This window comes from Heteronotia binoei, chromosome 12 (genome assembly GCF_032191835.1).
Source record: "Heteronotia binoei isolate CCM8104 ecotype False Entrance Well chromosome 12, APGP_CSIRO_Hbin_v1, whole genome shotgun sequence".
In the NCBI taxonomy this organism is placed as follows: Eukaryota; Metazoa; Chordata; class Lepidosauria; order Squamata; family Gekkonidae; genus Heteronotia; species Heteronotia binoei.
In genome coordinates this window covers 61,325,214-61,352,494 of record NC_083234.1, presented here as the reverse complement: position 1 = coordinate 61,352,494, position 27,281 = coordinate 61,325,214, and the positions used below count along the sequence as shown (strand labels likewise).

The 27,281-nt window shown below is 43.2% G+C and overlaps 1 protein-coding gene across 3 annotated transcripts in view; it reads right to left on the bottom strand.

Annotated features, from left to right (window-relative positions):
- KCNT1 (potassium sodium-activated channel subfamily T member 1) overlaps window positions 1–27,281 on the bottom strand; it is a 226,893-nt gene that overhangs the window by 6,686 nt on the left and 192,926 nt on the right. For 2 of the 3 annotated variants that reach the window (XM_060251558.1, XM_060251559.1), the window contains exons 20-30: window positions 26,019–26,124; window positions 23,488–23,660; window positions 21,626–21,697; window positions 19,319–19,453; window positions 16,426–16,537; window positions 15,515–15,616; window positions 14,323–14,406; window positions 13,723–13,851; window positions 13,133–13,153; window positions 10,469–10,775; window positions 6,443–6,505 (exon numbers count right to left, since the gene is read on the bottom strand). In XM_060251558.1, the coding sequence (XP_060107541.1) occupies window positions 6,443–6,505; window positions 10,469–10,775; window positions 13,133–13,153; window positions 13,723–13,851; window positions 14,323–14,406; window positions 15,515–15,616; window positions 16,426–16,537; window positions 19,319–19,453; window positions 21,626–21,697; window positions 23,488–23,660; window positions 26,019–26,124 (1,304 nt within the window). The remainder of the gene's footprint in view (window positions 1–6,442; window positions 6,506–10,468; window positions 10,776–13,132; window positions 13,154–13,722; window positions 13,852–14,322; window positions 14,407–15,514; window positions 15,617–16,425; window positions 16,538–19,318; window positions 19,454–21,625; window positions 21,698–23,487; window positions 23,661–26,018; window positions 26,125–27,281) is intronic. The other variant, XM_060251560.1, reaches the window with a different exon arrangement.

Below are 27,281 nucleotides of genomic sequence, written 5' to 3'. Positions count from 1 at the left end.
AGAGGAATGAAGCAAGGTTGCCTCTTAGCACTTCAACTTTTTAATTTATATTTGAATGATCTTGGAACTGTTTTTTACTTCAGCGGAATTCCACCCTTCATATCTGTCTCAAAGGCACTAACTCTACTTCTCTTGTGGTCAATGCTATTCTTATGTCCCATACTCAAATCAGATTGAAAAGACTTTTCAGCCATTTTTCAAAATATTATAAAGTAGAAGAATTTAAGATTAATTCAAAGGTTATGGTTTCCTCTAAATCTATGAAAATTACCCATACGATCTAGAGAATTGATGGTGCCCAACTAGAACAAGTCTCTAAATTTTCATACCTGGGTGTGGGTTTTGACCCTCATCTTAATTGGCAATTCCATTTCAGATCTGTAATAAACAAAATTAAACTCTCTGTGCCAGCAATTGAATGCTTTTTCATCTTCAAGGGAGGCAAATACATTCCAGAAGGACTCCACGTGTTTAATATGAAAATCATTCCACAACTCCCATATGGAGTCTCAATATGGATTCTTTGAATCAATGAAAATTTAGATCATTCTCTTTGCTACTTTTTGTGCTGCATTACAGGAACCCCAAGATGTATTCCTGGAGTAGTTTTAAGACTGGAATTGGGTCAGGGCTCTACTGAAGCCAAAGCATGATTGCACACATTTAAACATAAACTAAAGGTTATTTTCTCCACAAGGAGGGATGGACTGCTCTTTATTTTAATGACATTGCTCGTGCAACCAATTTGGCTCTGAACAGCGTCATACTAAGACAAAAAATGCTACGCAGTCTGCACTGGCTACCAATTGAGTACCAGATCCAGTTCAAGGTTTTAGTACTGATATTCAAAGCCTTACGTGGCCTGGGACTGGCATACCTGCGGGACCGTCTCTCCCCATATGAGCCCCAGAGGTCATTGTGATCGGCCAGCCAACATCTCTTGACCATCCCTGGTCCAAAGGATGTCTGGCTTGCCTTGACCAGGGCCAGGGCCTTCTTGGCCCTGGCCTGACCTGGTGGAATCAGCTCCCTACCAGATTTATTACCATTCTGAAGGGCCTGTAAGATGGAACTGTTCCGCCAGGCCTATGGCTGAGGCAAGCGGGCATCCTTATTTTATTACACCATTTAACTGGCCTCCTAGCACTGATTGCCATCTTGATTGCTAAAAATTGGGCTGATACAGTTGACATATTTTGGACATCTAAGTTGCCTTTGACAATTATGTTCTTAATTTATGTGTTCACGCCATCCATGCTGCCTAAAATTAATTCAAAAATTGTTTTAACTGTTTGATTGTTTTATTGCTGGTTTTAATTGTTTTACCATGTTGGAATCCGCTCTGAGCCCACTATGGGAAAGGGCAGACTATAAATTTACAAAAATAAATATATAAAAAGAAAGGTAAAAAGAAATTAATACATGTATCTATATAATATATAAAGATTTAATAATTTTTTAAACTTAATGGACTGAGAAGAAAATTTGGCAACTGCCAGGGTAATATTAAAATCCACCCCTGCTATGAGCTCAATCGAGATCAATTCTATTCTTGGTGGATGCAAGAAATAGACAAGAAATTATCCTGCCTTGGTGTAAAAATTGAGGATATATTGAGACTTAAGAAAAGTAAAACTTTATTCATTATCAAAAACTGTGTAAAACACCTGGATTACTCCAGCTCGGTTATATGAGCTCAAAGAGTATGCTCTACCTAGTTCTTTGTTATCCATCCATCTCTAACCATTCCAACCTGTATCAAACACTTAACAATCTTTTGTTGCTGCAGAACATTCTTGATCATATGCCTAAATGTTGCCCCCCTCAGCAATCCTATGTGGGGGATGCAATTCCCATTCCACAAAACTAATACTGGTTTTATAACAAATATTTCTAGTAATATATTATAACAAACATTTCTAGTAAAGGAAAGAAACAGGATCACTGAGCCCTTTGGAGAACTTTAAACAGATTTAGTGACCCAACACAAACCCACATATAGCACCAGCCTCAGTTATCCATTTGCTTATGAATGCCTCCACAATCTCAGGACTATTGCAGACCTTGCTCAGCTTCCCTTCTATTAGACCTTTGCTTACACCTTTACAAGCCTGTCTTAACAGTCCAAAGGGCTAGCAGCTTGCTTCTTCTTAAAAAGAAGAATTGCAGATTTATACCCCACCCTTCTCTCTGAATCAGAGACTCAGAGCGGCTTACAATCTCCTTTATCTTCCTCCCCCACAACAGACACCCTGTGAGACGGGTAGGGCTGAGAGGGCTCTCACAGCAGCTGCCCTTTCAAGGACAACCTCTGCCAGAGCTATGGCTGACCCAAGGCCATTCCAGCAGGTGCAAGTGGAGGAGTGGGGAATCAAACCAAGCTCTCCTGAGTAAGAGTCCTCCCACTTAACCACTACACTGACCTGTCATGTAGCATAGTGGTTAAGAGGATCTGCTCTGAATCAGGCTTGAATTTTGCCTTTGTCATGGATTCCCCCTTACCCAAACCAAAGAAAGCAATACAGGGAAAATATTACTAACCTAACTTACAAGGTTGTTGTAAGGATTACAAGAAGATAGGGAAGGGCTTTGAACATTCCAAAGCACCATATAAATGCTAATCATCACAATAATATGGCAGAATCATGCTGATAACACAGGCCTATTAGTACATGTCATTTTTTTTTATCCTAGGCAATCAATCCTTGTTATTAAGATTTGCAATACTGAAGATCTGCTTCTCTGAATGTGTCACCATGTGGATGTGATTGGGCTCCAATTGCTTCCCTTTATGCCAACCCACCCTTCTCAAAGTCCGCCTGTAAAATGTAGACTGGCCAAGAAGCACAAGATGAGAGCAGATGAGATTCTTGACGAACAACAACATGCATATGTGAACCAGCCTGTACAGTTAGAAAGGGCATCCCAATACCCGATTCTTCCTGGCTATAGTTTGATGCGTTATTCGATGCCTTGTGCCCAGCAGACATGAAGACCAACAGAAGAGACCATAGCTAAGTGGCAGAACATTGCCTGTGTAAGATCATGGATGCAATGCCTGGCATCCCCACCTAAAGTATTTCAAGGAAGCTGGGTTGAAAAAAAGGTCTGAGACCTTCAGATTAAGGGTTCAGTGGGCCAGTGGTCATACAATGCATGGCTATTTCATATGCCAGGTGGTTGTAGCTCAGTCTGTTTCAAAGCCAAGGTGGAGAAACTCAATCCACAACCAACAAAAAAGAAGAGATTTCTTTTCAGTAGTCCTTCTGATTGATTGAAGGCTAGGTGACTTCTGAAGAAGTCTTCCATTCTGATGATGGAAGACGCATGCATAAATACCATTCCAGACCCATCAACTGTCCCTCCACAGCTTCACCAAATAATGAGCAATTTGGGGTTGGTTTGAGCTTGGTCAAAACCCAACAAATAATGCCGCAATTATTAGTAATTTTTAATCTGCATGAATCCAAGCTTGGAGATGTTTTAAAATTGTGCTGTTATAAATTTGCTCATTATCCAAGTGCAGCTTGTTGTGGGAGGGATGCTGTGGTCAATGTAAGGTCTCCATGGAAGAAGTTTTTTGTAATGAATCCATGCACTTGATCAAGGCACCATTAACCTATTGAGTATATTGCCATAGTGTCATTGCTGGAGAAGCTCCACTGTTCAGTGCAGTTGTCTCTTAGCAGCAATTTAGATCACACAGGTCTGAGCTGCATGACATTTGCAAAGAAATAATACAAAATCAACGAATCTAGATAAAAGTTCTTTGAACAGAATTCACAGATTTACTTTTGAAATATACAGGTCAATGAGGCTTGAACAGAAAGGTTTCACAGGTATTTTCGGTGGGGGGGGGATGCTAATACCCCCCCCCCCCTATTCTGTGATTTTCAGAACATCTTGGGTACACATTTGCTTAGTCACTCTCAAAGACTATCACTTCCTTTCTGCACCATCGTCATGTAGCCCAGTCTGATTAGTTCTGTTGCACTGTGATGTCATCCTGTTCATAATGTAATCCCTGAATGGGTATAATTACCAATGCAGGAAGGAGGAAACAATAGTAGCCAGGGAACAAAATGGCACCAAAGCAGTAGCATCTAGAAGACACAACAATGCTGAACAGCATTTTCAGTGGTCAGATAACTGCACAATGTAAGTGTTTGGGGGAATATTTGAACAGGATGATATTCAGTGTAGCTCAAATTATATTTTTGTTTCTGTCAGTTCAACCATTCCACGTCATTCTTGTAATCAGTTTTGAGAAGTCTCTCCAGCTGACTGATTGACAATATACTGTTGTTGAGAGGTCTAGTATAAAACCTCTTTCCCCAGTGGGTTGTGCTCATTCAGCGGAATGGAAAATGCCAACTTTTAATCTTAAATAGTTTCTAAAAAGGGACTGAAATCCAAATCTTAGTATGCCTTTGTCAGCTTTGTTTGGAAAGGGGCCTTCCTGACCTCACACAATTTTTTGCTTTATGCTAGTGACTTAAAGCATCAGAGCATCTCCAGTGCTGTTCCATGGCTCATATCCTTCACTCACTTTAAACCCAACTCCCAGTAAAGGGGTCTATTTATTCACATTTTGAATATCTTATCTCCAAGGTGAAGTTAATGCTTAACAGCAGCTCCCATTGAGATCCCAGTTAGGGAGTCATTTCACGCTTTCCTGGACCGGTTTCCTCAGCTACCATTAACCACACTCACATGACCCTCATTTTGGTTTGCTAGAGCAGACTTGGCCTTGCCTGCCCATGCATTGGGCTGAATTACAGTATTTTTTGCACCATAAGACTCACTTTTTCCCCCCAAAAAAGTGGAGGGAAAAGTGTGTGCGTCTTAAGGAGCGAATACTGCAAAAAATTCACACAAATGCCTCTAAATTCACACAAACGGCTCTAAAAACTAGGTGCGTCTTATGTTCAGGTGCGTCTTTTGGAGCGAAAAATACGGTAATTGAGAATCCATTGCACTCCATTTTGGGTTGTTGTCTCTTTGCTTATGTTGGACAGGAACGAGGATCTAGACAAGGAAAGCCAAATTCTCCAGTACTGTCTATTAAAACAATTTGCATTATTTAGCTGTAGGATGCAGAGCATAAAAAAGGATGAAGGAAGACTTCTTCTGTGTTCTAAGAGGAGAGAGCACTGCAATCCCATAGTCAAGGATGCTGTAGACCAGGGGTGGCCAAACATGCTCACTGTAAGAGCCACATAGAATAAATGTCAGATGTTTGAGAGCCACAGACATGAACATCAAATGTTTCAGGGAAGGAAGGAAGGAAAGAAAGAAATAGATGGGGAGGGAGTAAGAGAGATGGAAAGAAAGCAACTTTAAATGCATTCTCCGAGCTGCCAGCTGGCTTGGAGAAGGGATTTAAAGAGACAAACACCTTCTCCAAGCCAGCCAATGGAGCAGTGTGGGCTTTGAGAGCCACATAATATGTGTGAAAGAGCCACATGTGGCTCCCAAGCCACAGTTTGGCCACCCCTGCTGTATACCTAACTATTGTCTGGATATCTGGCAGATGGGTCTGAAGAACATGCCTGAGAGGTACTAAAAGAGGAACTCCTGATGGGATTAATTTCAAAGGAATGCGAGATAAATGTATTTGTTTTTTCGATTTAGTTCTAAAGATGTTTCAAGGACCATGGCACCTCCAAAACAACCTTTCAGGGTAATGTTGCATTCCCTACTGCTTTTACAAGTGAAAAGGGATATCATGGGGGAGACCTGTATCTTTCAATCAATCATCCCAGCCCATGCATGACAGCTGCAGGGAAAAGCCAACCTATGCTTACTTCTAAAGATATCAGCCCATGGCCAAGTAAATTTGAAAAGTAAGTGGCAAGTATAGGATTGCCTTCATTATCTGGTTGTAAGGTTCTCACACAAGCATCTAGTTGGCTTCTGTTGGAAACAGGATGCTGGGCTACACAGACCTTTGGCTTGATTCAGTAGGGCTTTCTTTACATTCTTAAATCTAGGCTCAATCAAGTGCATGGCAGTTGCTTGTTGTAATTGCCTAGACACAGGCTAGAATTTTCCCCCCAGCAGCCACCTCAAGCTGACAAAAGATCCTGGGTCTGGCCAGGCTATGACATCAACTCCTAAACTAAACTTTTTTTTTTTCAGTTTCCTTTGGTATTTTCAAACCCTCCTGGGAAGTGAAAACCTGGGTAGGGTGCTTAAAACAGCAGCAAAATGCTGCAAATAAGCAGCAAGAAGGCGCTGCAAATTGACTGACTAAAGGGACAATGAGTTGTTGGCAATTGGTTGGGGATATTTGCCAAAACACCCAGTTGTAATGAGGACACAAAAGGACCACTTCCAGTTCTGCTTGCATCTTGAGAGAGGGGTGGAACTTGAACCTCTAGTTGGCATATTCTTGGTGTGCCACGAGTCAAGGCTGACTCCCAGGGGAGAAGAAATTTACCTTGCAAATATCCAAGGTTTACCCGATTCATCACATCACAGGCTGTTAAATTTGCTACATCCTCTACAGGACATACAGAGAGAAAAAAAACAACAAGGCACAGACATAAACGGAGAGAAAGAGAAGAAAGAGAAAGATCAGCGAGCAGTGATTCAGAAAATATTCAGAGACCAGCTTTGGTGAATCAATGGGCAAGAAGGCAGTAAAATATATATCTACATACAGAAAAAAAATTAGAAGAAGCAGCTGCCAGTCCCAGACTTATGGGTTTCTGTCCATGATGTTGCAGAAATTTTAACAATAACACATGATATGCTGTGAGAATGTATTCGGACAACTATTGATGCGATCAGTGACACATCCCCATCTACACACACACACACACATATTAGAGCCCTTTTTGGTTATTACAGTTTTGACAGTCCAAATGCACATAAAGGTTGCCATTTTGTGTGAACAGGATTCACATATGCACAGCTGGAAAACCAGATCCTTGAGGGAACATTTCCATGCAAACTGAAGCTGGAAAATCCATGCATTGACCTATCTACATGTATTGGGAGCTGGGGGTTTTTTTGTAGCAGGAACTCCTTTGCATATTAGGTCACACCCCCTAATGTAGCCAATCCTCCTGGAGCTTACAGTAGCCCTGTACTAGGAGCCCTGTAAGCTCTTGGAGGATTGGCTACATCAGGCGTGTGTGGCCTAATATGCAAAGGAGTTCCTGCTACAAAAAAAGCCCTGACTGGGAGGACTGCAGGTAGCAGCGCAGTTTTCCAGTTCCGCAGTGTTGCAGGCACCCAACTTCTAATGATTGAAAAGGGCCCAGTTCTTAAGGGGATGAAAGCAGAACCTTGCTGAGATTTGCATCAATCCAGTTTTTACAGCACAAAGACGTTTCTATCCCTCTCCATCTCCCTCTCCTCTGGACACCAGATTTGGCAACACATCATTAACTTTGGCTGTCTTTCAGAGGGAAAGGAGGCAGCAGCCAGGTATCCCCCCCTTGTGCTTGCACCTAGATTCATTCATGAAGAGTGCTCCTGTTTGCTCTGCTATGATAGCGTTTGTGTATTGAAGATTTTAACTGTAAAAAAAACAACACCCCCAAAATGCTGTGAGATGACATGCATTGCAAAGCAGCAGACAAAGAAAGATGCCTTGGAAATGTTTTGGGGGGGGTGACTTCCTGAATGTAAAAAGGGTGCATGGGGGAAGGAACAAACAGCCAGTGGCACAGGATGGTGTAACGAACTAAAAATTAGGGCGGGGCAAGAAAGCTGTGTGATTAAGATTGTGTCATCAGAACCAAAAAGAGAGACATTTCCCACATATGCTTAGTATTTCCATATGCTTAGCATTTCCAAGTATACTACTTTGCGATAGCTTACCAATAACTCCCTATGTTGTATCAATCTCAATATTTCCTTTCCCAAATGGCAAGTTGAAACTGATAATCTTAAGCAATCAATCTTGTGTCTTATAGGCCTCTCCCTAAAACACAGACCCAAGGCAAGTTAAGGATCCGTAAAGCAATACCCAAAAAACACAGATTGCAAACCACCACATAGTTTTGGGAAAACAGCACAGTGCTCCAAAATGAGCGTAGTGGTGCAATAGCTGAAGTAGGACTGGGGAGACCCAAGTTCAAATCTCCACTCAGTCATGAAGCTCACTGGTTGATGTTGGGCTAGTCACACACTTGCAGCTTAGCCTACATCCCAGGGCTGTTGTGAGGAAGGGAGATCTAGGTGTGCTAACCTTAGCTCCCTAAATGAAGGCAGAGATAAAATGTGAGTCTGAATGCCTCCAAAAACAGGGAGAACTTCATCATCTTTTGAAAAGTAACCAAAATTTGAGCTTCCCAAGAGAAAGGGTTGCACTGTTGTGGCCAGGGCTTTTTTTTGTAGCAGGAACTCCTTTGCATATTAGACCACACCCCCTGATGTAGCCAATCCTCCAAGAGGTTACAGGCTCTTCTTACAGGGCCTACTGTAAGCTCTTGAAGGATTGACTACATCGGGGGGGAGGGGGGGCTGCAGCCTAAAATGCAAGGGAGTTCCTGCTACAAAAAAAAAGCCCCGGTTGTGGCACCATGATCGATCCCCTCCCTGCTTCTTGTAGCTACCAACCCAACCACCGCATTTCATGGCAAGGGAGCAGGCTTTTTCCAGGCGATCAGGTTCATTTGCAAGTGCTACCGGAAGCAAGCAGAGTTCAACACATGTAGGAAAATGCTCAGTCTTTTAAACATCAACCTAGAAGGGATTTTTCCTAGAATGCTGAAGACAGTTTGAATGCTGATTGCACTGTGTATGCTCACCCCACTGTTTTAGATGGTTTCAAAAGTCTGTTTTTAGGCAGCTTGATACATCTGTATGGCATGAGTGGCAATTTCTCTTTCCAACTGCCATCAGCTGCCTTTGTGGCAGTAGCAGCAGAAGCTCTGCCAGTGTTCTTCCCACAGTAGTTTTGACTTTGCCTTCTCAATCCCATGCACCGGAGGTACACAGGAAGAGAATGCAGACAGTTCCTCTGCTGCGATTCACAGTGGATGTGGTGTCTTAAGGAACCCTTGGACAGCTTACATGTTATAACCCTGAGAGCGTGCGTCTCGTCTCCGAGTACATTACAGCGTGCATGTACACGTAGGGAGGACAAAGCTTGCTAGCCGTGTCACTGTGTGCATTCAACATAACTTGTGAATTAGAGTCTAGTGTTACCAGGTTTCCTGATCACGTATCCCAGGCCTATGCATGTCCACGTTAGAGTGAGCACACATAAGGGTGGGTGCAGTGCATGAGATCCTGCCCCATATGAATTTCCTCTCTCTGGATTGTAATTTACAGTTCTCAGATTCAGTGGGAGCACAGATTCCGTGCAACTCCTGAACCTTTCTGAGAGTTCCACCGACTCCTTCTGAGAGTTCCACCTCCTTGTCCATTGAATAGTATGTGGACCTGCATAACAATTCCTGGATGAGCTCCACCACCTATTTTTCTACAAAACAACCCATTGTAATTCATAAGTTGTCCAATTTGTGATGACTCTCGCAGAAGGAAGAAAGAAAGGGTGCAGAAAGGTTGGTCTATGAGGTCAAAAATATACTGACAAGAGTTTTGATGATCTGAGAGGCAGGCCCAACCCAGAACAGGAAAAGTCCACTTAAACTGAAGGCTAGTATTTGGTAGAAATGACCAAATGTTTCCCCTATCCTTTTTGCAAGAGGTTTCAGTAGGCTTGCATACTCCTTACAGTCAATGCGTGTACATCCTGCATCTACATGGATGCATAAGAATTGCAAGAAAAATCGAACATCTGTTCACTTGAAAAGTAGAACCAGAGCCTAGTACTTGCATAAATGTGAGGTTTAAATCATATATTCAGTCATATGTCCCTTGAATGTAATGTAAAAAATACTCAACATGTAAAGAAAATTTGTGTACATTGTACATGGATTGTATGCACATTTACTGTAACATGGAGGACTAGAGTGAACAGCTTCAGTCCATCCATTTTAATCATTGGTCCATGGATATGTCTTTTATAGTAGCATACATGTATAAGATTAATTTACAATATTTTGCCTAAATTATATTTTTCTGTTTTGTTTTTGTAAGCCACCTTGAGTCCCCAATGGAAATACCTAAATAAATAAAATATGGGTGCATAAATTGAAAAATGCATACCTTTTACAAGGAAAAGAACATGAAAATAAAGACATGTGGGTTCAGTTCACAAAAGGCAGAAACAAAACCAGAGGGAACTTGGGGTTGAACCAGTGGGGATGAGAAATTTAAACCCACTTTTAGCACTTCGATGTGTCTTGATATAGAATTTATCACAGAAGAATTTCACAGTGCTGATACATCTCCCGGGTGTCTAAATCCGCAAACTAAATGGGGAAAATTTGGCTTTCAAAGTTTGAGGAAATGTATGACTTGGCTAGTGTCCAAGCCGTAGAAACCAAATGAAAGGCACCTCCAGAGGCACCATAAAACAAAAACATAGACACAGACCACTTACCGTACCCCGTCGTGGGCAAGCCCAGATGTTTCATGCGGTTTTTCACCAGCTCTGACAACTCCTGCCGCTCTGATCGCCGGTAAAGGCTCAGCCTCTGCTGGTTGATCCACTCGGCTGTTTTGGCTGGTTGCTTGTTGGTCCCTTTCCGACTTAGCCGCCGTGCCCACTGCATGCTCTTCCGTCGGAGCAGAGGGTGCTCAGTTTGGTCGCTTGGGCAAGAGTTCCGGTGATGGCTTGTCTTGGTGTTCCAGTGGTCCTTGACTTCCTTGGTGTCCTCGCAGTCTTCCACATTGATTGAGATCTGTGACTGGGAACACCAGTAGGCCATAAGAGTAAGCAATGACCAAGGACCACCTCTTGATCCCTCAGGACTGCAGATCCACAGAAGTATGGGGAAAGCTTATTATTAAGTTATTAGGCCTTTTAGCAAGTTATTAGGCCTTCTGGCTGTACTTTTGGGAGTCAAGAAAAATTTCAAGGTGCTTGGCTTGCAGAGCCTTCATCCTTCCCCTTGACTGCCAAAACTGGAGGAGCTGAGGTTCTCCATCTGCTAACTTTGCAGAAGGTAAGACTGGTGGTGAGAGCATGTGGTGAAGGGCCTTCTCTGCAGTTGCCCCTGGGTTTTAGAATTCCTTCCCTTTGGAGACTCTGATGGAGACTCAGTGGCCCACTGGAGATTGGTTAAGAGCTATTTTCCAAAGGGCCTTTAATAGGGACTAAATGAAGAATCTAATAAGAACTTTGCTTTGGAAAGTTACAGTTTTGATTTTTATCTATTCAGCTTTTTTATTTTTAAATTTTTTAATTGGTTCCACATTTTAAAGCCAGACTTGAACAGGTCTCAGGAGAGATTTAAACTGATGCTGTTTCCCTGCTGCCCTGAGAGCTTTTAAACAGAAGGGTGGGATCTAAATTTTACAAGTTAAAGGAACTAGCCTTGTTGAAGGTTCAGCAGGTCTGACTCCAGCAAGTCACTTGGAGGAGCAGACAGAACAGTCAGAACAGAGGCAAGGTAAGTAATAGAGGGGAGAGGGTCTGGCCTGTTTTGCTGAAGCTGCTGCTGTGCAGGTTTTGGTTTAAAGATTTTCATACATCTGCGCAAGCACTTTTCCCATTAAATGGTTGATGCACTTTATCTGTATGGAGCACTTTAAAATATGAAAAAGACACTGGCTGCTCAGGAAGAGATTTTTCAGTACAAGCCATTTTGTGGTTTCGAATGGATCATTTTCAGTTTACTGGAATAAGTCACTTTAGTGGACTTACTTGTGTAAATGGACATTATATGTGATATTTGAAACTGACACGTGTTATTGAACTGTGAATGTGTACAAGGGTTCTTATAACTCTTTTATTGTATAACATAGAACACAATTCTTAGTTATTTATTCATGGTTTTAATTTATTCCCACAAATCTCCTACTGTTGTATTTGCCTCTGTATAGGGGCCTGCATTGGTGCCAATTGAGGTTATGTCTGCTACAGCACAAGCCTATTGGTGGTGGCAGAAAGTGCCATCAAACCAACTTAGGCAATTCCCTAGGGTTTTCAAGGCAAGAGAAAACAAAGGTGGTTTGCCATTGCCTGCCTCTGCATACCAATGCTGAACTTCCCTGGTGGTCTTGCATCCCAGTACTAACCATGGCCAAACCTGCTTAGCTTCTGAAATCTGATGAGATTGGGCTAGCCTGTGTCATCCAGGTCAGGGCCTATTGCTGGCCTTTAAAGCATCATCTTCTGGTTTGAATGGATTGCTTTGAAATTGGAGATATGGAGCTTTGAGACCTGCTTTCCCAGCTTGGAAAGAGTTGCAGGCATCAGCTCACACTCTCAATTCCAGTTGTGTATCTAGAACTAGTGCTATAATACAGAACTGGGCATGGGATCAGAACTCAAATTTGCTCAGTTCAGCATGTGGTACAGTTATGACCTGAGCCCAAGCCCTGCTGAATTTTAGGCCTGGCTCGTAATTGCTTATTATATCTCTGTGGTATCCCTCTCCAAACTGAGTGTCAACAGGAATAGCTGGGGTCTTTCTGAGGTCTCTTGGAATAAACTGGGAAAGTTCATGCATTATATTTTCTGAGAGTGATCCATGAAATCTTGGGAGAACTTAACTAACTATAAGGTGAGATGGGGAGAGCTTGCCACCACTGCACTGGAGCTCATAGTTATTTTCAGGTCAACAAAACCAGTTACACAGTGTGATCTTGACTGTTCAAACCACTATGTGTACAATAAATACAAAATAAATTCAAGAAATTCATCTTCTACCTTTAACTGCGAGTCTCAACCTTATACTTTATTTACCCCAAAAAGAAGATAGCCCTGAATGTAAGATGATACTCATTAAAAATTTGTTTTTATTTCTGTAACATGTATCTGAAGTTAAAACAATTTCCTATTTTTCTTGAAAGTATACAGGAGAAAAAAAAACACCCATGTTTTCCTTTCAAGGAAAACTGGCAGGGGTTGCTTTGTAGAAAAATAGATGGTGGAGCTCATCCAGGGATTATTATGCAGCTGTACCTACTATTCAATGGACAAGATGGGGAGGAGGAGGGGGAACCTTCAGAAAGGGTTCCTGCGAGCTCCTGCCGAATCCGAGGCCTGAAAACGGGTAATTATTTTCTGCACAAACTGGTGACAAGAAACAGTACTCACCTGTGTTCTGATGTCATGAGGCTGTAAAAAAAAAAAAGTAGATCAGTTATTTTCAAAGTTTTGTACTTTATATCACTGTTAGATCCTGATCCCTCTTATAACCCTAGTTCACAAGTGCTAAATGCTTTAGCTATTCAGTCCTCACGTTAAACTATAAGACGGACATGAATGCAAAATGCCATCTGCCTATCATTTGGAAGCCCCATCTAGTAATTGACTGAGTTGGCATGATATCATGGAATGCTCACAAACATTCTGAACTGCTCAAGCTGAACGTTCACACAGGGTCTGAGGACAGAAGGGATTCTAGGCTGCCAGACAGGGGAGGGAGATATGGAAGCAAAAGAGACTGGTGAAAGAGGATAAAGTGAGCAGGGTTGCCAAAGGTGGTGGCAGGTTGTGGTGGATAAGGGTTGGTCTGAATTTTATCAGTCAGTTTTCTCTAAATAAAGCAATTCTGGTTGTAAAAGAATCTGATAGGGGACAGGAAGGAGAGATTGGGCCGAGAGTCTGTTTAATAGGCCAGGGTTTCAGGCAGGGTTCCGTAAGAGTGAGAGTCTAGCTGTTTCTCTGTTGGCTGTGGTTCTTACATCAGTGGTGGAGAACATGTGAGATTCAGTCCTATAGATGCCAATAGGGATCTCAGCACTGGAGGAGCACAGCTTCTGGAATAAACGCCCATATGACCGGATCCACAGGTCATCCTCAGCGATTTTCATCTACCCAGCAAGAGGAGAGAAGAGAGCATAAGAAGAGGAAAAGAGAACCAGTCTGGTTAGAGTTTCAGAGCAGGACAGGGAGGATGCGGGTTCAAATTCCCACTAAGCCATAAAGCCCCCAGGGTGACATAGGCCAGACATTCTGTCTGAGCCTAATCAATTCAGAGAACTGCTGAGAGAATAACAGAGATGGAAGAATCATGTAAGATTACCCTGAGTTCCATGGAGGAAGGGCAGGATAAGAATATATAAAAACAAGGCCCATTTGAATAAGGACACCGAGGGGCTGTGCTCTCTATTCAGGGCCTCGGGTGAGGCTGCTTCCTTCCTGACTGGACCCTTGAGAACTGCAAACCACTTCATTGACCCACAGCCCTTCCATGCCTGCTCTGAAAGTGGCTTGGAGGGAGAAAGCCCACCCCCTTGTGGCATGCTCACTGTGATGCCAACGGAGGAAAACTCAGGACTTACAGCACAGAGGTAGCCAGAACCTGGGGTGGTATCAAGGCCCAGTAACAATCTTGTGATGGTGATCATGTAGTCTTTGACGAATGACTGAGAAAAAGAAAGGTCTGTCAGCCGTTGGTGCTCAGTAGGAAACAACAAGCAGGGCCTTCAGCCACAGAGAAATCAGCTATAGACTTTTCCTCCACCTGACTTGACAGATAATGCTAACAGCCAATGGCCCTTCTCTTTCCTGTGCAAATTATAGGAAGAAGACCTCCGTTAATTTGAATACTGCCCTTCTTGGGTTGCAAAAGCCACCTGACTTCAGTCTCTTTGGAACTGCTTGCATACCACCCAGACAACAGCATCTTACTCCAGCTCCCTCGTACAGGAAAACAAGGTGGCACAGCCCCTCACCGCTTCTGACAAAAGGTGGATTACTTTTGGGGATTTTCCCCTGTTAATATGCATGACATTCTTGATGAAATTGGTTTTATTAATATATTGATGTGTTATTTGCATTAATTTATGTTTCCATGAAGAAATACAACAATTAAAAAAAAACCTTCCTGCAAATAGAAAACCAGCTATGCTAGTTTTCTTTCCCAAGGAGATTTTTTTTTAAGCAAAAGAATGTCTAATCTCAAATAAATAAATAAATAAATAAAGCTGGGCTCCATCCCTGCAGCCTCACACGGTACAGTCCATTCTGCAATCTGACTCCTATTTCATTCTGCAATTTAGACAGCCAGCAGAGAGTGACTCAAGAAGGGATTGTTTGCAAATCAACGTTGCAGGGAGAGGGAACTGAACTGCACTGAACTGTGAGAGATTACCTCTGTACCGCTCCCAGCAGAATATGTAGCTAGCAACAAAGTTCAACAGAATGGATTTTATGGGAGGAGACATAAAAGCTGTTCAAAAGGGCTGGCAGCTGCTTAAAATGGGGACAGAAGGTGGTCCCTGTGGGACAGGAGCATTTCCTGCACATGACGGCTTGGGCAGTTAAAGAGAGGAGGAGGAAGAACCAAGAGGGCTTGAGGGAACTATTAGATGAAAGGCTGTGAAAGCTATTGCAGGAGGTGCAATTTGAATGGCTACACAACAGAACTGGCATAGAAGTACAAAACTGCATATCAATGGTCCAAAGAAAGCAGCTAGTCCCTAAGAATTGTCAGAGCTCCTGCTTGGATGAAAGAATGTCCTTCATTCTGACCTGATAAAGCAGTGTGTCCAACATGCTGATGCTGAAAACTCTCCCAGCAGCAAACGGGAGCCGGAACATGAAGGCCAAGTTGGAACCATTCTCCCGCTCTTTCTATGGGAGGAGAAGGAGAGAATGCAGATAAGAACATCTGAAAAGCTTTGCTGGAGCAGACAAAAGCCCGCCTAATCTAGTAGAAGGTCTTCAACAATGGACAGCCAGAAAAACGTTGAGAACCATACAAGCAAGGCATGAAGGTGACATTTCTTTCCAGATTGTCCCCCAGTATCTGATACATAAAAGTATATTGCCCTGGAACCGCAAATGTTTTCTGTTCTACTTTTCAAAAATCAAAGCATTGTTGTTGGTTTTTTGCAAGTGGTATCAATAGGGCATTTTCATGAGATCTTGCAGCATAATCTTATGGGGGGAAAAGATAATTATGTGATCTGTGGTTTCTGTAATGATCCCTTCAGCATGCTCAACACTGCCCTGAAAGGCAGATAGAACATGATGGGAACTGTAGCACAAGTTTTAAAGAGCAGCAAAGCTATGAAAATAGGAATATTGCACCATTGTTAGTTTCTTTAACAGCTGAAATTTTGCGGAAACAGAGAAGCATTCCAACACAAAATATTTTTCTCCAAACCCTAAAGGTAAAGATAGTCCCCTGTGCAAGCACCAGTCGTTTTCAACTCTGAGGTGACGTTGCTTTCACAACATTTTCACGGTAGACTTTTTATGGGGCGGTTTGCCATTGCCTTCCCCAGTCATCTACACTTTCCCCCCAGCAAGCTGGGTACTCATTTTACCGACCACGGAAGGATGGAAGGCTTAGTCAACCTGGAGCCGGCTACCTGAACCAACTTCCGCTATTCATCACCATAAAACATAAGATCAGATTGGAACTACAGATTAGTTACCTTTTCTAGCCTGGAAAGGGCCAGTGAATAGCTGTCCTTTGCCCGGAACTGCATGAACCTCATGTTGGATGGATGTGTCAGCTCGGTAATGATGCTCAGGCTTGGGAAAAGCCTAGAATGGGGGAAAGCAGAGGTTATTAGTAACATTTTAAAGGACATAAGAAGAGCCCAACCTGGTAAGACCAATAGTACATCTAGTCCAGCATTCTGTTTCCCATGGTGGCCTCTTAGATACTTCCAAGAAGAACACAAGCAATGCACAAAAGGTTGTTTCCTTCCTACCTTTCCCGGAGGCTTCCTTGAGCCATCTGGCTGAACTCTTTGGGAAGCAGAATGCTGGCTTAGATAGATCTTGATTGTTCATTAGTTTTAAATTTTAAAAGGCACACGTCATCTCTCAGCCAAATCTTGCCAATAGAATCAACAATTAAGAACAGTTCAATAAAGTATCAGTACCAATAAACTCAGATTTTTTTTAAAAAAAACCCTGTCTTTCTTTCACTGCCATTTTCTTCCCTTCCTCTTGTTATTTCATTTCACCCTTCCTTCCTGAATTCCCAATGCACTCATATGTTTGCCATTCAGCTGCCTCCCTGCTTGGACAGTTTGTGTGTGTTTGGGGTGGTGGTGTTTAAATTGAACCTAAAACCAGCAAATCTTCTCGCAGAGAATTCTACACCATGTGAAGAAGGACTTTTCCCCCACAGCTTCCACATCTACTGCCAATGGAATGAAAGGGGACTCCTTTTAAGTGGGGGCTATGTCAGCCAAGCCAAAGAAGAGGAGGTGGGTGCTAAAAACTGTTGAGGGCCCAAACTGTTGAGGGCCCATGTAATGGTCAGGTCCAGGGGTCATGCTGTAGAAAAAGAGGTGCCACAGCTCATTAGCACAACTCATTTGCATATGCTACACACCCCTGACATCACCAGAAAGTGCATTAAATTATATCAGCTCAGCATCTACCTTAAAATGCTTCTTGAATTATAATTGCTATAATGAAATCTTACTCCCATCATACTTTTAAAAATTACTTTCTCCTTTATAGCCACAGTGGCATGATGAAGATTTCATCTGTCTGCTTTATATGTTTTGGTTTTTTCTCCATTTTTTGTGGGGGGAAAATATTAGAAAGTTTGTCAAATCTTAGAGTTCAGCAAAATTCCCACAGGGAGTTTGAGCAATGGAGCCCAGAAGCAAGTTTTTTTTTTGGGGGGGGGGGGAGGTTAAGAAAGAAAGCACAATAAAATGTAGAAGTTCTGGAGCTCTGCTCCTGCCCGAATGAGGCCTGGTCAGGTTCTTTCTCAGTTCCACACCCACCCCATCATACCTTCCCAGTAGCAATGACCGAGTTGATTTTAATTGTGGTGTGGATTGTGAGTGGTCAGTAAGGTGATTTTTAACAAATAACAAATAACCGAGTTGATTTTAATTGTGGTGTGGATTGTGAGTGGTCAGTAAGGTGATTTTTAACAAATAACAAATAACCGAGTTGATTTTAATTGTGGTGTGGATTGTGAGTGGTCAGTAAGGTGATTTTTAACAAATAACTATGTTGGATTACATGTTATCATAGAGGAAGCCCGGAGTTGTAGAATCGGAATCTGAGGTAATTTCCCTCTACTTCCCCCTCACCTTTTCCCTGAGAGATTCACACAAACACCTTCCTTTCACAACACCAAATAAATGTTTATTGTTTCTTCTTTAGAAGGTGCAATGCTTAGTGGTTTGGGAAACAAAACAAAAAATTTAACAATTTACTGTTTGTTTACAGCAAGGGACAGCAGAACAGAAATTTAAACTAACACACACGCATGCGCGCTCACACATACACTTGTGCACGTACACACACACACACACACACACACACAGTTTTTTTGAACTGGCAGGCTGTTCCTGTCAGAGAAGGATAAAGAATGAGTTCATTTAGAGCTCCCCCTTAAATCCCAGAATCTCAGCCTATTGAAATAAGGATAGCTTGTCCCCTGGGATATTTTCCTCTCCTCAGAAGTCCTTAACCTACTATTTTATTGAGGTAACACAGGATACCTGCTGGATTCCTGCTGTATTTACTGGCCCTTGAGCCCTACAGATTAGGGATGCCAGTCTCCAGGTGGGACCTGGGGATCCCCTGGAATTATTATAGAAATCAGTCCCCCTGGAAAAAATGGGTGCTTTGAAGAGTGGACTCTATGGCATTGTACCCTACTGAGGTCCCTGGCTTCACCCCAAACCTCCAGGAGTTGCCCAGCCTGGCTTGGGCAACCCTATCACCCCATCCATACTGGTGGCCAGGGCAGACCTGGCAACCCTGCTATGTACCTACCTATCTATAGATGTTTGAGTACTTTCCCTTCTCTGGGCAAAGCCTAACCACCTAACTAAAGTCAAAGTAACCTTTAATGGCATACAACAATTTAAAAGTTAAAACCCAAGCCCTAAAATATCAGTCACATACAAAACCACTAGTGCTTATTCTGCCCTTGAGATTGTGTGAGGAGGAGAAATTCCTTGTAAATAACAGAGATAAGATAAGGCTGCTCAGCACCCAACAAGTACCATAGAGTTTTCCCTCCCAAATGGCTAGAGCATCTGGGAAAACCACAGAGTTTCCCCAGAAACGCCTAGAGTGGCCGCACTGATGACGTTACTTCTAGGTGACGTCATTACGCCGGCGACGGGGGAGGTTCCCCCTGCCAGCTCAATGTGGTTTCCTGATTTCGGTAACCTTAGTCTTATTACATTGCTTATTAGACGTCTCATCTTACTTTTCAATGAGAAAAGTGGACTGTAGTGAGCTCTGACTCGTGAAAGCTCAGGCTGCAATAATTTTGAAAGTCTTTAGGGAAGACTGCGAACAGTTGCATAAAATACACTGCTCCCCACCCCCCCTTACCGGAACATGGTTTGGACGTTGACAATCGTCTTGGCATCAGCCATGTAATCCTCCTCAGCGCTCATGGTGCTCTCTTTGTCAACCACCACCAAGTTGTCTGCATAAATTATTCCACACTGCAGCAAACTGTCAAGGCTAGAAAGACAAAAGCCTGTTAGGAGGTCAGTGTGTGCGTACACACCAGGAACTTATCTAAAATGCAAACTCAATCTTTGGGAGGGCTAGAGATGGTTGTATTGGTAGTGCAGCTGATATGGTTGGCAATTAAAAGTAGAACAATACCATTTTGCTGCTTGTAATAGCCAGGAGCCATAATTTTCTGGGAAACTTGGATCTCTTGGGAGTTTATCAGGAAGCCAAGTCCTAGTTTGCACACTGTTTCTCATTCCCAACACCGTTACAATATGCTGTCCCCTAGAAAATCATGACTCCCCCCCGGTTCCTGCTATTATCATTACCGGATGCCTTGTTTATCCACTTCAATTGTTATATTGCTGGGGTTGAAAGCTGCCTTGAGCCCCCGCTGACAATTGGAAAGCTAGGGTAAGAATTTTAATAAGTGCAACAAATACATTATTCCCTCTCATCAGAGGATATAGGGAGGGCTTTTTTTGTAGCGGGAGCTCCTTTGCATATTAGGCCACGCACCCCTGATGTAGCCAATCCTCCTGGAGCTTACAGCAGGCCCTGTACTATGAGCCCTGTAAGCTCTCAGAGGATTGGCTACATCAGGGGTGTGTGGCCTAATATGCAAAGGAGTTCCTGCTACAAAAAAAGCCCTAGGGATAGGCACAAACTGGGTTAGGAGGTTCATCCCGGTTTATGGGGTCTTACAACTAATCAGTAATATTTTGAATCCAAGTGCCAGGATGTAACAACATGGGGTCTTAAGCCAGTCCAAACTGGCACTGGGATTCAAAATATTACTGTCTCTGAACATGGAGGTTCCCTTTAATCACCATGGCTTAGTCACTTATATACCTGTCCTCCATGAATCTAATACCCTTTTAAGGCCACCTATGCCGGTGGCCATCACTCCAGCCTCTGGCAGTGAATTCCACATTTTTTACCATGTTTATACCATGTTATTTAATTGTATTATTTTGTTTTTATTGTTATAACATGGTCAATGACATGTCTGTAAGCCGCCCTGAGCCTGCCTCGGTGGGGAGGGCGGGGTATAAATAAAAATTTATTATTATTATTACAACTAATGAAACTTCCCATTTATCAACCAATTCATTTCACGAGGTTCATGATGTGGGCTAGAAATGCCAGGCTCACAGTGAGCCTCCAGCTGACTTTTGTCTACCTGCTTTTGTTTGGTGAGGATTGGATTTAGGCAGCAGTTACACCCTGGACCCCCTGCAAGCTACAGGCACCAAACTCAGAAGACCTCTCTGGAATGCCCCTCTACCAGCTCTCCAAGTTTGGTGAGGATTGGCTGGGAAGGGGGCTGAATAGTGTCCCCCCAGCAGCAGTGTTCCCTCTAAGCTGAGTTAGTGTGAGCTAGCTTTTTTAGCTTCCAGCTCACACATTTTTGTCTTTGCTCAGGAAGGACGGCTGCAGAGCTAATTAATTTATCAGTAGCCAAATCACTCACTCAAAACTTCAGTGCCAGTAGCTCATGAAGCAGAATTGATGCTCACAGGACTCCACAGCTTAGAGGGAGCATTGCCCAGCTCCTCTCTAGTTGTCTTTCAGAGATAGAGTCCACCACGCTGTCACCTCAGCATTTTACCACCTTGTTTTGCCATGTAGAGCCAGGGCCTGAGACCTTGCTCCAGAATCTTAAGAACATAAGAAGAGTCTTGCTGGATGAGATCAGTAGTCTCATATGACAGAGTCTAACATACTGCTTCAGTGGCCAACCAGTTACTGTGGAGGGTCAACAATAGGGCAAAGAGGCCAAGGCCTTCCCCTGATGTTACATCCTGGCACTGGGATTCAAAATCTTACTGTCTCTGAACATGGAGGTTCCTTTTAATCACCATGGCTTAGTCACTTATATACCTGTCCTCCATGAATCTAATACCCTTTTAAGGCCACCTATGCCGGTGGCCATCACTCCAGCCTCTGGCAGCGAATTCCACATTTTTTGCAATCTGCAAATGAGTTAGTGAGGAAAGGACTGAAAGTCTGAAAACCACTGGTCTGCACAAACATCCAATGGCCAATCCATGCATGTCCAGTAACAAACTGGGAATGAGAACTGACAGAGAACATCAGCATAAAAACATATACCAAGTTTCTAGCTCTTATGATGTGACAATAGTGCAGAAATCTAGATGCCCTACAGATGCTTACTTATCAATACTGCCTTCCATATAGTAAACCATCGGGAAACAGCAGATGGCCTCCAGAAAATGATGATCAGGCCTACAAAAGGAGATAAGAAAAAAACAAAAAACTTTATTAGAACTACATTTTTAAAATGTGGCTTGTGGCTTTATTTTGGATGTGAATGAAGACCAATTTCCCAGCTGACAGCACTAAGATTGTTGGATTTGGGAATGGGTTTCTTCCGCATAGCATAACTTTGGTGAAATAACCATGGCGCCTGTCCATTAGTTATGCTCAGATCCCCACCAATAACATGACTGAGGAAAAAAACCTGATCTTGTCCTGTTCACAGAATTAGTTTTCTCTGGCAGTCAGCATCCTATACATTCCTTTTGAAAACCTGTTTGCAATTGAAAACGAGTAGCATTTGGAATCATTTTTAACCTGCACAGTCACTGCATCCCCCCAAGATAGTCTACCAAGAGCCACTGATGGCACATGCAGAGAACTAGGGTTGCCAGCTCCAGACTGGGAAATTCCTGGAGATTTGGGGGTGGAGTCAGGAGGGGAGGGGAGGGACTTCAGTGAGGTATAATGCCATAGAGTCCATCCTCTAAAGCAGCCACTTTCTCCAGGGGAACTGATCTCTGTCATATGGGATAACAGCTGTAATTATGGTTGCCAACCTCTAGTGCGGCATGGAGATCTCCCACTTTTACAACTGGTCTTCAAACCACAGACCAGTTCCCTGGAGAAAATGGTTTGGAGGGTGGACCCTATGGCATTGACCCTTCTGAGGTCCCTCCCCTCTCCATACCCCAACCTTTCCAGGTTCCAACTCAAAAGTCTCCAATCCATAGCTGACCACATTCGCTGTAATTCTGGGAGACCTCCAGGCCCCATCTGGAAGTTTAATCAACAAAAAGGGATCACAGTTCATATAATAGCATTTGCCAGCAGACTTTAGAAGGCTTTTGCATTTAGTTATAGAAGAGGCACAGAACTGGCCTGTTTAAAATTATACACTGAAGTGGCTTTCAGCATTCTGCTGTCAAATAGGAATGGCTTGCTCGAAATTAAAAATAAATAAATACATAATAATTGTAGAGAGCATAAGAACATTTTGTCATCAAAAGGAACGGCTTACTGGTAATAAAAATATTGTAGAGAGCTATTCGCCAGCAAACTCCAGAAGGCTTGTGCATCTGGTTAAAAGAAGAAGTTTGGACTGGCTTAAGCTCCTAATATAAATAAATACACTTAAGTTGCATTGAGTGAATGAGAGAACTTGAAGTAAAAGATGCTGCAGAAGAGCATTAACATTGGGATGTTACAAGAGGCTGGTAACCCTAGAAGAAATATAGGAAGGATTACTCCTGAGGAAGTTCATTGACAAAATAAGCCTATATCCGGGTGCTCATTGGACCTTTCTTGTAATATTGAAATGTGAGAATGGACCTTCGTTGTAATATTGTTATGTGAATGGACATTTCTAGTGCAATATAAAAAAAGATTATACGATTTAAAAAGGTCTTTCTTAAACGGTTTCACTAAACATTGTTAGCCAGTACATCACAGTGTTTGCTTCTCTTATTGCCTACGTGGAAGTTGGCAACTTGGTGAGAACTCCCAGGTCTGCACATGACTGATTGTCATCTCAGATTCCTTGGCCTTCTGCTTAAATGTGGGTGGTCATTAAAGCTACAAAATCCCTGCACCATGACAGGAAGTTGTGCTCGGGAAAAGTAATGTAAAGAGCATATATCGCAAAGTAACTCAAGGGCCAGGGAGAGACTTGCAAGCCGGATTAAATTTTACCCTGAGCATCAGATATGAATCAGACTCTGAAGCAGGGCAGGGGAAAGCCTAGCCAGAGAAGTACTAACTTGTTGTCCAGCAACAAGACGATGGGGTTTAGCTCTTTCCGTGATCGATAATATGCACGGAGGGGGACGATGAAGTTATAGAGCCCATTCCCAGCTGTCTCAGCAGAAACAATGATCAGTTTGTTCTTAAAGCCGTAGGCCTTGGCATCTTCATAGCTGTTGTGCTTGCAGCCCTGGAAAGAAAAAATAGGAATGATTTCACATTTTAAAAAAATATTTTATTCTATATTTTGACCTGCATCTTGGGTTCCCCCCCCCACATCTTGTTTCATGTGCTTCATTATATTTAAAAGTTTATCATTTTAATAAACGGACAAGAAGTACAGCCATTAGCTAATTAAATAAACCAGGGTAATTATACACCTGCTTAGGCTAGAGAAATAATTATAATTATTTAAAATCATTATAATTATACATACATTCTAGATTAGAGAAATGAGGTATCAGAAGAGGGGAATCTGCTTATCCTCATTACAGACATGTGCATGAACCTTTCCCATGTGCTGCTTTTAAGACATCTTTCCCCCTGAGAAATGGGGAAGGGCTGTCTACTGTCTAAGTGGATGTCCAGACACCAGCCTCTCAACCTTCCAGGGAACCACACAAGGTGCCACATCCAAGGCCTTGCAAAACCCTGCAGGCTAGACTGTTGACATCTCCCTGAAAAGGCAGGGGATGAGACCCTCCCTCCCACACACTCCCCTTTCCATGGGCTGCGTTCCACACCCTTGTTAGCACACAGCCATGTAACATGTGCAAAGTGTTTGGGTGGCAAGCAGGATTTATCTGGTAGACGCAAACATCTCGTATTGGCAGCTGATCAAAGACCCCAATCAGGAAGGGAGCAGGGGAAGAATTGGTCTTTTCGCTCACATCTACCCCTGCTGTGCCATTTCTTTCCCTTCCACCCTGCAGTTTCTTTCCAGGTCCCTGCCACATTCCATTTCTGGTTCCTTTTATCTTGTAAAGCTTCTTTTAAAACCATGAAGATTTTTTTTTTTTGCACCACGAGTAAAAGAAGACGAAGCATAGCTTTTTTCTCTGGAATAAGGGCTGGGAAACACAACCACCCTGATATAGTTGCTGCATTTTTTTTTTTTTTGCTCCAGGGTCAGAAATTCTGGGGATTCCTGGAAACGATGCCCCTCAAAGGGGGGATTTAGGAATGGAAAGAGTGGGACAGGATGCATGAGTTGAGAGAGCATCTCTAATTCTCAACTGAAGCTGCAGAGAGGAGTTTGTGCCACAAACACATGTCATGGATGGGGATGGTCGGATTGTGAGGGAAAGGGTGTGCGAGAGCTTCTGCAGATGGGGAGGCCTCTGAATTGACCCATGCTAAAAAGGAATCCTTTCCACACACACACACCCTGTGTGCAAAGACAGAACAGAACACATGACATCCTTGCTCTCAACATCTGTGCAACAGGAACAGGTTCTATGGCTCAAGACCACTGGCCGAAAGAGCTTTTTGTTAATAAAGGAAGGGAACAGGTTCTTCCAAAGAGCAGCCAAAGGGTGCTTGTGTGTGGAAACAGCATCTTTATAAAGGCTTATCAGTCTTCAACTCTGAGGACTCACTCAGAGATTGATGACTGCTGCTCTGAAGGATACAAAACCAGTGTGGTGGGGCAGCTGGTGTGTCAGACTGGGGGAACTGGAGAGGCATCTGGTTACTACCCTGACCTCCCGGGAGGTATGTTGGGATAAAAATATAGTAGATAGACAGACCAAATCCCTTGTTCTGAAAGATCACAGCCTCGAAGTACCACTGAATTTCCAACCCCACCGGTTTTTAAGGGTATTTGTGTGTGTGTGCATGTGTGAATCTGGTAGTCATGGCCACCTCTGGTGACTGTCCCTACTGGGGACATAGAGGATATTTAGGGAGGGGCTGAATAAAGCCTGCCCCTGCCTCCTGACTGCTGTTATTCCATGGAGGCCTCCCATCCAAATACTAGCCAAGGCTAACTGACCCTGCTTAGCTTCCAAGATCAGCTAACCCCACAGATCTGATAAAAAGGTAAAAGTAGTCTCCTGTGCAAGCACTGAGTCATTACCGACCCATGGGGGTGACATCACATCAGGACATTTGCTTGGCAGACTTTTTGTTACGGGGGTGGTTTGCCATTGCCTTCCCCAGTCATCTACACTTTCCCCCCAGCAAGCTGGGTACTCATTTCACCAACCTTGGAAGGATGAAAGGCTGAGTCAACCTTGAGCCAGCTACCTGAACCCAGCTTCCACTGGGATTGAACTCAGGTTGTGAGCAGAGCTTGGGCTGCCGTACTTCAGCTTACCACTCTGCCCCACGAGGCTCATACTGATCTGATAATCTCCCTTTAAATTCCATCTCCCCCCCTTTTCAGTCTGACTGTTTTATGATTTTAAAAATGCTTCTAACCTACTTGTGCAAATAAAAACCTGTGAGCCTTTATTTCCCTTTTCCTCACAATTTTCTCAGTAAATTGATGCGGCGCATGTGTGGGGAGACAAACAGCAAATGCACATTCAGACATCTCTTCTCTCACCTTATCCAAGCGCAAGCAGCAGAAAGGAGCCTTGACAGGTAAAAGATGGCATAACGTCGGAGAACTTCCAATGTAAGGCGAATTGGGAGGGTACCCTTTCACATACCTGGAGAACAAAAGGAGACTGATCAACTTGGGACTGAAGGCCAGATTAGATGCTACCACTATTTAAAAAGAGATTTTGAGCCCCCAGCATGGTGTTGCAAATACTGAAACGACTGTAACTCCCCCACCCATGGCTGCTTCCGCACTTCCAGAGGTGTATGTTGGAGAACAAGAGAAACTCAGCCTGTCATGCTCATAACATTTTAAAATTGCTTTAAATGGCAGTGGGGTCCACATGTTGGACCTGCGGGCATCATCCTATCTGCTGGTGGTCCCCAGCTCCAAAGATATCCGTGTGTCCCCTGGCGCCAGCCTGGTGGAACTCTCTGCCTGGTGACATCCATGCCCTGCAGGACCTTGCTCAATTCTGCAGGGTGTGCAAAACAGAGATGTTCTGCCCGGCCTACAGCTGAGAGCAACAACAGACCACACTGTGGGTTTCATTATGGCCTCCTTCATGACCAGTCCCTGATCTGCCCAAGGGAGGGAGCAAAACACAATTTTATGCCACTGTCAGGGCTTTTTTTTGTAGAAAAAGCCTAGCAGGAACTCATTTGCATACTAGCCCCCATTCCCTGATGCCAAGCCAGCTGGAACTGCATTCCTGCTCAACAAAATGCCTGGCCCTTGTCAAGTCCAGTTGATTTTATTGTAAATTGCAATTATTTTATTTTAACCTGTTCGCACCACCATGAGCTCTTTGGGAAAGGGCGATCTATGAATTTAAATCATCATCATGATGTTTGACCCTCATTTAAGGAACTCTCGAACATTTCAGCATTCCCAAACATGTCCACATGATGGCACTGTGGGGCTACCAAAAATAAAGCATCCCCCCCCCACTCCAGTTTTGCTGGGGCCTCAGCAGCAGCCAATTAAAGAAAAAATGCCACCCAGTAATACAGCTGAAACGAAGCAGAAAGCCATTAATGGGAGGTTAATTTATGCAAATAGGTTTTTAGTGCAGGAAATCACAATACAAAACAGCAAGCTGGAGCCTTGCTGGAGCTTCCAATATACAGAAAGCACTGAGCTGATGTGACTTTTTACACACCATAACCTGCTAAAGGCCATCTAGCCAACTTTATTAGCAGGACTTCAAAGGAGAAGGAGAATAACTCTTCTTGCTGCAAAATGCAGTGCTTTGCATTTCACTGT